This window comes from Orycteropus afer, unplaced genomic scaffold (genome assembly GCF_000298275.1).
Source record: "Orycteropus afer afer isolate SDZICR_OR568_19922 unplaced genomic scaffold, OryAfe1.0 scaffold00010, whole genome shotgun sequence".
In the NCBI taxonomy this organism is placed as follows: Eukaryota; Metazoa; Chordata; class Mammalia; order Tubulidentata; family Orycteropodidae; genus Orycteropus; species Orycteropus afer.
This window is the reverse complement of record NW_006921597.1, coordinates 13,296,125-13,307,478: the sequence shown is the minus strand read 5'-3', so window position 1 is coordinate 13,307,478 and position 11,354 is coordinate 13,296,125. Positions and strand designations below refer to the sequence as shown.

Here is an 11,354-nt window from a genome sequence, read left to right as displayed (position 1 = left end):
GGGAGGAACGATTGGTGAAAGGGCTGGAGGGAGGCAGCATGTCTGGCCTTGCAGTAATAGGCCTTGGGTTACTGCTGGTAATACTGTCTTCCTCTCGTGGGATTAGAGGAGGTCAGAACATGTGGCCTCCTTGTCGTTTTTGCACTATGAAAGCTACAACTTAGCTGAAGTCTTAAAGATGAGAAAAAACCTAGCTATGTGAAAAGCCTTAAGAACAGTTCAAGCAGAAAGGAAAGGTCTATGTGAGGAACAGAAAAAAAGCCCAGTATGCTAAGAGTGAACAAGGAAGAGAGTTATAAGAGATGAGGTCTGACGGGTGAATAGGAAACAGATCATACATTTTAAGTCATGGTAAGGAGTTTGGATTTTTATTATTTAAGGGCAATAGGCCTAGGAAGGAAGATTGGCCAATCTACTTCTGTGATGATACTGCCTCGGAAACCCAAGGAGGAGTCACTATGAGTTGGATCCAACTTGATGGCAGTGAGTGAGAAAGGCAATAGGAAGCCATCAAAGGGTTTTAAGTAGAAGAATGATATCATATGGCTCCTGTTTCTAAAAGATATCTTGATTGCTATGAAAAGAATGGTTGGAAATAAGCAAGCTCAGAGTACATGTTACTCCAGTGGTCTAGGCAAAGAGCTGCTGGTGGTTTGGACAGTGAAGGTGGCATTAGAGGCTGAGATAGAGTCAAGACATATATCGGAAGTAGCACTGACAGACTTGGTGACATACTGGATGTAAGAGTTCAAGTAGAGATGACTTCATTTTCCACCTGAAAACTGGGTCACTGATTGTGCCACTTACTGAAATGGGGAAGACATAAAGAGATACAAGTTTTGCATTAAAAAAATCAAGAGCTCCATTTTGGATATGATTAACTTCAAGAGATGTATTAGATCTCTACATGGAAATGTTAAACAGGCCGTTAGAACTACAAGTCTGCAGTTGAACAGTTAGATCTGACCTAAAGACATAAATTTGAGAATCACCAGTTAATCAGTGATATTGAAAGCAACTGGATTTGATTAAGATTCCCTAGGGAAGAGAAGAAGGCCCAGGACCCAACCTTGAGGCAATCTAATATTTAAAGGTCAGAGAGAACCAAAGACTGAGAAGAAGGCCTTTGAGGCTGGGAGACACGTGGGAAGAAATTCAAGATAGGAGGGGAATCCATTGTGTTGAACCCACTACTAAGCTCTCTCCAAGCAAATAATATAAAGATGAACCCCAAATGGCATGTTTTCCTTCATTTCTTTGTACTTGAAATCACAAAATGAAAAGTAAATGTAAGAACAGTAAAGTCTGCAATAACTGATAGCAAAAGCAGTGAAAAGACATCAGCATAGCTTATTTCAACTCCTTCAATTACCTTGCATGATGTAAAGCAGCAACAGCCAAATAAAGATTCTTTGAGAGGTAACCTGAATCCACCAACTGCTGAACAATGGAAAAAATACAACTCGAACGATCCCCTTCCGAGTCAGAGATGTCCATGGAATTTCAGGTTTGGCTTTGGCAAACGTTGAACCTTTAAAGAACAGTAAAACAAAACACGAAACATTTACATACACTATGTTTTGTGTACACTGATGCCTACTTGTTGCACTATATTAAAAAGAGTTGAGAGCAAAAATTAGAACACAGCCTGTTCAGTTATGAGGAATTCTTTGAGATATCTGTTAAATGCAACAACCTTTTCCTCAATCACCAGGGCAGGAACTCAAAATAAGTCAGGATCACCTGAATATTATACAATATATTTTTCTTAATTACACAACAGTAGAGGTCTCCAAGTTTATCTGTCACCACACAGTAGAAAGACAACGATTGTGAGGATAACACAGGACCAGGCAGTGTTTCATTCCACTGTACATAGGGTCATCATGAGTCAAAATCGACTCAAAGGCACCTAATTACAACTAAGGCAAAGGGGAAAAAATGCTAACGCCTGAATGATAAGGTCTGTGAAATCACTGTCAGAAAGATAAGGGAGGAAAGTTACTTTCAGAGATTAAAGAACACCATCATCTAGGGAAAATATATGAAACTTTTTAAATCTTTAATACTATTTAATAATGGTACTATTAAACAATGTAATAATATGCATAAGAAACAAAGCACTTTTATAGCTCACCTCTAATTAAGTCAACATCAATCAAGTCTGGCTTTATGTGACCCATCTTTTTTGGTTTGTTTTTGAAGCCCTAGGATAAAACAAAACAAAAACAGATATAAATGAAGGGAAAGGAGCCCTTTTAAATATAAACGTACATTTCTTTTTTCACTATAACTGACCCCCTTTTACTGGGGACATTTTAATTATAATGCTCACCATTATGCAAGTGCCTTGCTTACTGCCTCACATATGGTAGGTAAAAGACCAAATTCAAACCCACTGCATTGAGTTGTTTCCAACTCATAGTGAACATATAGGACAGAGCAGAATTACCCCATAGGTTTGTACAGCTATAAATCTTTACAGAAGCAGACAGCCTCGGCTTTCTCCCATGGAGTGGCTGGTGGGTTCAAACCACCAACCTTGTGGTTAGCCGCCCAATGCTTTAACCACTGTCTCCGTAGGTAGATAGGTGCTCAACAAATATTTGTTCAACAAAGAATACATAATGGCTACTTTCATTTTTGGTCTTTCCTTCCCTGCTTTACTTTGACTTATTCCTGTTTTCTTTCTCTGGATTCTTCATTTATTAACTTGATTTACTGTAAGAATAAGGAAACCAAAACTCGGATGAATTACAGTAAATGGGTGAACATCACAAGGCTAGAGAGGAAACCAAGACTAGATCTAACTCCCAGTTCTGTGCTCTTTCCTTTATACCCTACTTGCTACCAATATTTTTTAGCAGTTTACAAAAGAAAAACAGGACAGGATTTATAGTTACAAAATAAAACGTGGGGATTTATTCATCCTAACCCCATCTTCCATTAATATAAATAACCAAGGACTGTACAAAATTTAAGGGGTGCTGGTGGTGTAGCAAGTAAGGCATTTGGCTGCTAACCAAAAGGTCGGTGGTTCGAACCTACCAGCCACTCCATGAAAAGAAAGATGAGGCACTCTGCTTCCATAAAGATTTACAGCCTTGGAAACCCACTGGGGATCACTATGAGTTGGAATAGACTTGATGGCAGTGAGTTTGGTTTGGTACAAAATTTGTGAAAAAGTTTGCTAGATAGTTTAAAATAGCTTTCAAGCTGATTGGCCTATAAAAGGAACAGAGTCTAAAAGTATTGGTGAAATGTATTTCACCAAAAAAGATACAAACACTCAAGTCTAATCAATTGGACTTTGAGACAAGGAAAATGAATAAATTAAACTATTGCATTGTACTGCCACCCATATGGGGGGTGGTGGTGGAGGTGTTAATAAAAGGTCAGCAGTGTATCTTAAAAAAAAAGAAAGGCCCAAAGACCAAGAATCTTCTGGCACTTCCCAAGGAAGTGAGACTGTAAATCTAAGAAAGTCAGTAGACAGATACACTCTTTTGAGGGGCAGGGTTAGGTTCTTTAGGCTTTTCTACATCTCTCGAGAATATCCAATTACATTGATTGCCAAGTGACCTTTGCATGATGTGACTCCATATACATCTTGACTCTAGCACAATCCTGAGTTAGGTACACTTGAAGATTACTTAACTCTTCCCCTCCTCTATAATAAATTAATAAATTAGCATTCTGAATTATATACCAGTTTTTGGTTGCTTGCTTAGTGTGAAATAAACCCCAAGAATCTCTTGAGTTCTAAGAGTAGTGTAAAAAAAAGTTTAAAAGCTTGAAAAACTTAAGACCATATTCTACACCACTGACTAAAAGAAACGAGAGCCCACAGGCCAGATTCAGGTCACAAATGGATTTTTTTTTAAAGATCTTTAAAAACTCTGGATATTTCACATAAAAATGCATATTTCTAGCTTCTCTTGAAAAATGTTAAGTTCTGGAAATATTAGGTCTGCAATACCATATGGCAAAAATTTTGGGAAAAAAAACACCTAGTCATCTGGAGTTCCTTGGTGACACAAACAGTTAAGCATCAACCACTAACGCAAAGGTTCGAATCCACCCAGAAGTCCTTGAAAGCAAGCCCTGGTGATCTGCTTCAGAAAGTCACAGCCTTGAAAACCCTATGGAATGCTGTTCTACTCTGGACACATGGGAGTGCCAGGAGTTGTAACTGACTCAATGGTGACTTGGTTTTGGTCTTTTAAGTAGCCATTTACATGCAACTTCTGCTCTCCAATTCATCATAGGCCCCAATCACTCCTCTATCTCTGACACCAAGCCCAAATGCCAATTGCCAAGTATCATTATGCTTGCACTATTGTCTTTCTTAAACACTTCAAAGAATAAAGAAATGTCATACTTGCTAAATAAGATAGCGCAGGTTTAAAAAAAAAAAAAAAAACACCAAGTACAATACACTTTTCACATTAATGCAATAAAACAAAGCTAAAATCAAAGAAACCAATTTACCTTAATCTGAGTCTGTTCGATTGACTTTTCCCATATCTGCTGATCATATGCTCCAATCTGAAACAAGGAGCAGGCTATTTAAAGGATGCAAAGGAAATCTTTATATTTAAGTCATATCTCACAAAAGCCATATAACTATTAAGTATCAGTATGGCATCTAAAATTGTCAGTGCTTCTCAGATTACAATAAATTAACATTTCCAAGAACTGTTTCAAAACTCTAAAATAGCTGCATCTAGAAGTAGGTTAAAAATATTTACACCCAAAACGTTTCGAATCAAATACTACCTTAAAAGATATTTCCACTTCTTAAGGAAAACCTCAATAGGAAAAGAGGAATACAAAGGCAGTGACAGCTCAGTAAGATTGTTGACAGTACCAATGTGAGCTGTGCAGATAAAGGTTTCATGTCCTTAAGAAACATCAGTTCAGTCAGAAGCAAACTTTATCACTGCCCCGGTGTTGTATATGAAGGCTCGAGGAGGGACTTGAAATCTCATTCTGGAACTAATAATGAAAATCTTGGAACTAGGTTTAAAAGACATAATGACCTTGCACATCGGTTTTTCCATTTATGCTGAGAAATATAGTAATATCTAGCACTACCAACCTCTGGAGAAAGTAACGTGATATTCCTTGTGAAAGCTTGCAAGATCTATGCTTTAAATATACAAATACGCGCGCGCGCACACACACACACACAGATTACCTTCTTTTGGTACCATGATATAGCATCTCTCTCATTTGAGGCCATCTGTGTTTCTATCCAGAAAATGGGACTTCACTGAAAATTAAAGGAAACCAGTTGGTGAGTCCGGTTGCTGAGGGACTCTTTCAGTTTGGGTAAAACTGAAAACCGCTTCTCCCAGTCTCTCCATGAAGTGCTCTTTCTCCCGCAGTTCGCCAGGCAAAAAAAAATAACTGGCGCAGTGGAGACCGGAGAACCTCGGTCGATATTTTGTGCGAATGTGTTTATGGATGCAGGGAAGAGGAAGGGGAGGGGAGGTCGCTGGAGTTGACTTCAGCCGCTTCTTCCCTCCCTAGCGCCCGGCTCTCACCTGGTGACCGCTGCCTCGCAGTCCGGTGGCAAGGGCCCTCCTCTTCAGTGGTTCCGGCCCGGCCGTGGGACCGGGAACTAGGCGGTGGGCCAGGCTGCCTGCATCTTGCCCCTGAGGCCGGCGGGGCCGTTACCATGGAGACGCCGAAGGCCGCTCCAGCTTCGGAAGCCGGCCGCCCAGCGCCCAGAGGAGGGCAGTCTTTTGCCACAGAAACCGCGCCCTGCAAGCCCGACTCCGTACAGGGTCACCGAACTGACCATAAAATTAAGAAAGAATAAACTGGGAAAAGAGAGGAGAAAAAGTGAAGAGGGTTTTTCTTAGGCCATCAGGCGCAATGGCAAAAGGCTCTGTGGCCCTCCAGAAACGGCAGGTGCAAAGGTCACAGGGTCCGGGAGGCAGGTGCTTCAGAGCTGCGGGACTATGAGTAGACGCTCATTCTCCCTAGGCCGGGCCAGGCCAGGCCAGGCCGTGACTCATCTTGCGAAAACCAGGCACCAGCGGCTGAGCCGACCACCGCGTAACCCTGCCGCGGCTTCCGCTTTCCGGGTTTGGCGAGCAAGGTGACTCCGCCCCCCTGCCTGGGCCTTACAGCGCAGCCTGCGTCCAGGTTCCGGGATGAACAGCTGGGGAGCCGCACTGCGATCCACGACCAAGAGCAACTTCCAGACCCAGCCCGCCCACATCACCCTTCGGGTCTCAACTTAAAAGTCGCTTTCTGAGAAGCGACTTCCCCACCCATCGATCTAAAGGAGGTCGGTTCTGAAATTCTAATAGTTCATTTCATTATAGCACTTTTCACTGTTTATAGAGTGTGTTTGGTATCGGTCTACCCCAGCGGAATGTGGGCTTCATGAAGTCAAACACTGCGGCTAGCACAAGCCTGGCATATAGGTTCTCAACGTTTTTGTGAATTTATGCTCTCCTGAGACGAGGGGCCTGGCAGGCTGCGGCTTAGCAACTTCCGTCCTTTCTCGAGGCTCAGTAGCTATGGGAATTAAGCTTTATGGGTGCCCAAGGGCAAAAGAAAAGGGACAAAGCCTGGGGCGATCACAGGAACCTTAACCCAAGTAAGGTTAGAGGAAGGTGACGGCGGGAAGTAGTTTGATTTAAGCGAGGAGGAAGGCACTGCTGCGCGCCACACTGAATATTTAAGAATATGTTAATACAGTTTTTGAGCCACTTTCCTCCTCCCCCTTAACCTGTTTTGCCGTTAATGGAGCACTGACGCCTAGTGGCCCTTTTCCTCATCTCACTTGAAGCAGTATTCTAGCTTGCCTGGTTAAAGGTAATGACTGAAGCCGTAAAACAGAAACCAAACTCACTGCCATCGAGTGGATTGCGACTCATAGACCCCCTTTGGGTTTCCGAGACGGTAAATCTTTATCGAAGTAGATTGCCCAGTGTTCCTTCCGCAGAGTCAGAGGCGTGATAAACATTATTTTACAATCCATAAAATCGGTGTAAAGTGAAAATTATCATTTTAGCGATGAGGAAAGCCTAACAAGATAAAAGTAACTCGCAGAAGCCTAATTTCTTTAATTCCACTATTTCACCCAGACTTATTTTTATATTGCACACGTTGACTTGGTTTCCCTTCTACTTCTGCTTAACAGCTTTTCCCTTCCTTAGGGCAAAATATTACAGTCCTATTGCGTTTCAAGACAAATGGCCAATTATAGAAAAACAAAGAGAAAAGCAACCTGGATAAATGACAAATGAGAACGTCGTTTTTTGCATATATAAGTATTTGCTTTAAGACCTAAATTATATTATCAGCAAAAAGCATTTGCTTTATTGATTAGCACACACAAGAGGCTTCCCCAAAAGGGAAGAGGGTGGAAGAATAGAATCAATAATGTCACAAACCATCTTTTCAGGAGCTCTGCTGCAAACTTGAATGCATCCTGAGGCTGCTACTGAACAAAGGAAAGCATGGGATCTGAACCCAAAACTGCATTCAGATCACTGCTCCGCAACTCACTATGTGATCTTAGGCAAGTTATCCAACCTACCAAGCTTTTTTTCTCACCTGTGTTATGGAGGTCATTACCTTCCTAAATAAAGCCTTGGAAAATTTAATGACATAACCTCATTTGAAGTGCCTGGCCCATTGTAGTTACAGTGTTAGTTCCCTTTTATTTTCTAATCAAAGCTCAGAGCTGTCAGTGCTAACTCAGGGCATGTATCTCAAAGAGTTGACACATACAAAAAAAGTGACCCACTGAGTGTGTCACTTAATAACATCTTCATTAATACTGCATCCACTTCTGAAATATCTATGTCACCAGAAAAAAACTCAAGTCTGTTCTCTCAAGAGGAGATACAGGCCAGCTTCAGCAGCAGCAGCAGGCTTAACTGCCATAAATACCAAACATGATTTTTCTTCTTCCCAAAAGCTAGTTGAGTCTCAACATTGATGGAACGTTCTTCAGACATCTATGCCCTTTTCTTTAGGAAAGAAAAGTCACAAGAGTTTTCTAAAATACAAGGGAATATAGAAGGAATAAAAGCAGCTCTGGTGGCACAGAGCCTAAGGCATATGACTGCTAACCAAAAGGTTGGAGGTTCAAACCCACCAGCTGTTCCACAGAAATAAGATGAGGCAATCTACTTCCATAAAGATTTACTGCCTTGGGAACCCAATGGGGGTTGGAATCAACTCAATGGCAGTAGATTTGGTTTGGTTTTAGAGGGGTAAAGAGCCCTGGTGTCACAATGTTTAAACACTCAGCTGCTAACCAAAATGATAGAGGTTCGAACCCACCAGTGGCTCTGTGGGAGAAAAGACATGGCCACCTGCTTCTGAAAAGATTACAAACCCTACAGGGTTTGTACTCTGTTCTATAGGGTCACTATGAGTAGAAATCAATTTCATGGTACACAATAACACAGAGGGGATGAGAATAAGCCTCTAAAAACAAGTTCCGAGTATCTAGAAATTCACATATATGTGCTATTCATTTTGTGATGAAGCATCAGTAAAGCACAAATCAGACTTTGTTTATTAAAAAAATACTTTACAGGGGGGAAAAAAAAACCTCTATGCATTCCATTGTCCTATTTTACAAAGAAATAGCTCAACAATTTAACACACTTAGACAGCTACAAAAAAAGCACTGTGTTAAAAGGATTATTATTCACACAAATTTAGATTTAAGACTATTCATTAAAAACGTTTTTAAAACACTTGTTAATGTCAATAAACAAACTAAGGCCACACAACGCAAATAGTCCACCAGGCAAATTATACATTTCATCTATATGCAAAGACCTCTTAGATAAATTAAAGCCACAGGAAAAAAAAAAGTCTTAGCTGCCAATCAAAATGGAGTTTAGTCACAGAAAACACTATTACATGAAATTTACAACATGTGATAGAAGTATACATAAGTATTTCTTTAGAGAGAATTGAAAGTGCTATATTAAGAGACAGTGGTCTCAACTACATGCACAAGTGGATCCTAAAAAACATGTGAAGCAAATGGAAGGCCATAATATTTATGGAGATACTTGCTTTTAAAGCAACAAACTTTCAGGATGAGAATATGTCCCTTAGGTGCTAAAGAAAAAAATGTGTCTTGTGCATTCCTCTACCTACTGCATGACCAATAAATACAGATACAACCTGTTTTTAAAAAGTAAAACTCAGCAAAAATGTGAATTTCTGACATGTGCTAGTGAAAGGTTCTTTTTTCATAACCTGTAGCAATGATAAAATAGATACTCAATTATCCAAAAGATATAAATGCAAATTAAATATTTAATGGCAATTGTAGATGAAAATATTATGGGCTAGTATAAATGATCAAGAATATATTCACTAAGGATTTTCTTGGATTTTGGAGTCTTGTTCCTACATGAGCTTGCATTGTAGACAGAGTATTTGTATAGGGAAAGGCAATAAGCAAGTTTCCCCAGGGACTGTTAAGTGTGAATTTTATGCCTATTAAGACTGAGGCAAAAGATCTTTTCCTAAGGTTTCATAAAGATTTTTATTTAGTAAGCTCCTTCTTCCCCTACAACTGGTTGTAATATTAGTCAACTGATGTTCCCAACTGTCTCTAAGAGGAAAGAGCACTTTTCAAAAGGCTTTAATTAAAACAATATCATATCAGTTAAATTCTAAGTATTGAATAAGCAAATTAAAAGGTACAATCACGCTTAGGAGTTGATATTTAAAGAGTTAAAACTTTGGAGGGGGAAATAATATGTAGGTTTTTATTATTATTGCTTTATGAATTTAGGATACCTTTTGAATAATAATCCTACTCCTAGCATAGCTTGGTAATTATAGAATAACTTCTGGGGCAGGGGGAAGACTTTCCTAATGGATACCATAAGCTCATTCTAGTTACTAAGTTAGGAATACTCATTTATTGGGTCCTTTCCATAAGCACATTTTTAAATATCCCTCCGCTCCACAAAATACTATAATTTATAGCCCCATTCTGCAAGTAATCTCAAAGAATTGGCACAATGGATGATATACCAAAAAGGAAGATCAGCTTAAATTTCAGTTACAACTTCACTGCCATCACTACTTTACAAATCAGAAGATGCCAGATTACTCCATGCCTCACTCCACCAAACCAAATAATTTAACGATTTAGAAAAGTTGCAGTCATTTGTATCACTAAGCTAGGAAACAGCTTTGAAAGCAGTAAGAAACTCAAAATTGCCGCTTTTATATTCATCAGTCTTTAAAGCATGCTATTAAAATCTAATACTCACATAGGACATTCAGAGTTTCCAGATATATTACTAGCTAAATGTGTCTCTCTCCATTCTATTGCAATTCTAACATACAATGAATTTATTAGTACATGATCTCAAACATTTTTATACTCCTTTAATGTTCATATTGGAGGTGAGGGTAGAATGTTTTCTAAAAGGAAAATGGGGATTAGCTTTTGATTGTAAGGTCTTTGCAGATCCGCTGGTTCCTGAGTGATTAAACACAGTGCTGGCTGTCAGGAGACAGTCTCCTTGTTTATTAGCAATGACCAGCTTAGATGACAGATGGCATCTGCTGGATGGCAAGTGGGAGATGGGGGAATAGGATCTTGGAAGACAAAAAAAAAGTTTTTGCTTTAACAACCTTGCTCTTCATGATTATTTTAAAAAGCAAATGTTGCCTGAGAAGAATTTTACTTTGCACAGCCTGGTAAAGCTCTATGAAATTCTTCTGGACAGAAAAATAAAAACAAGAAATAACCCAAACCACATACTTTGTGATTAATCCCTTACCACCACCACCCCCCCCCCGCAAAAAAAAAAAAAAACCACCATCAAAGGCAGGTCCCTTAAAAACTAGTCTTGATAAACTAGAAGATACCCTAGAATTTATACCCAAGATTTAAAAACACCCCTGCAATAATCACATTACCTTTCATACCATTCTAATTACCTTATTTACAAAGATAACTAAAACCAACATCACTTCCAATTCATAAATGGTTTACATTGAAATGTTTCTCTATTTGTCTTCATCCTTTGTAACAAAGAATACATACATATACATATATATAAGGAATAATACAGATTCTAACTAATCACTGCAGTATTTGCTGATGGTTACTTTTCTATCGGTTTACACAGTGACCTCTATACTTTGCTAATAATGCATTTAACTACACAACAATATTGCACAAAGTAATATTTATATAAGATTTAACCTATTTCAGAATCTTTGAGAGAAAATTCATATTTGATATTTCAAAAGATGCAGCTAAGTTTTCATGGTGACAGACATAATGAAACAGCATCTTTTATTCTTTCTTTTTTTTTCTTTTTTTTTTTTTTTTT

At 39.2% G+C, this 11,354-nt stretch overlaps 1 protein-coding gene across 1 annotated transcript in view; it reads right to left on the bottom strand.

Annotated features, from left to right (window-relative positions):
• The window catches only part of PHTF1 (putative homeodomain transcription factor 1), a 57,323-nt gene extending 52,078 nt beyond the window's left edge, over positions 1 to 5,245 (bottom strand). Inside the window, exons 1-4 of the mRNA XM_007949061.2 lie at positions 5,201 to 5,245; positions 4,492 to 4,548; positions 2,138 to 2,207; positions 1,373 to 1,531 (exon numbers count right to left, since the gene is read on the bottom strand). Coding sequence (XP_007947252.1) covers positions 1,373 to 1,531; positions 2,138 to 2,207; positions 4,492 to 4,548; positions 5,201 to 5,245 — 331 coding nt within the window. The remainder of the gene's footprint in view (positions 1 to 1,372; positions 1,532 to 2,137; positions 2,208 to 4,491; positions 4,549 to 5,200) is intronic.
• Between the last annotated feature and the right edge of the window lie 6,109 nt (positions 5,246 to 11,354).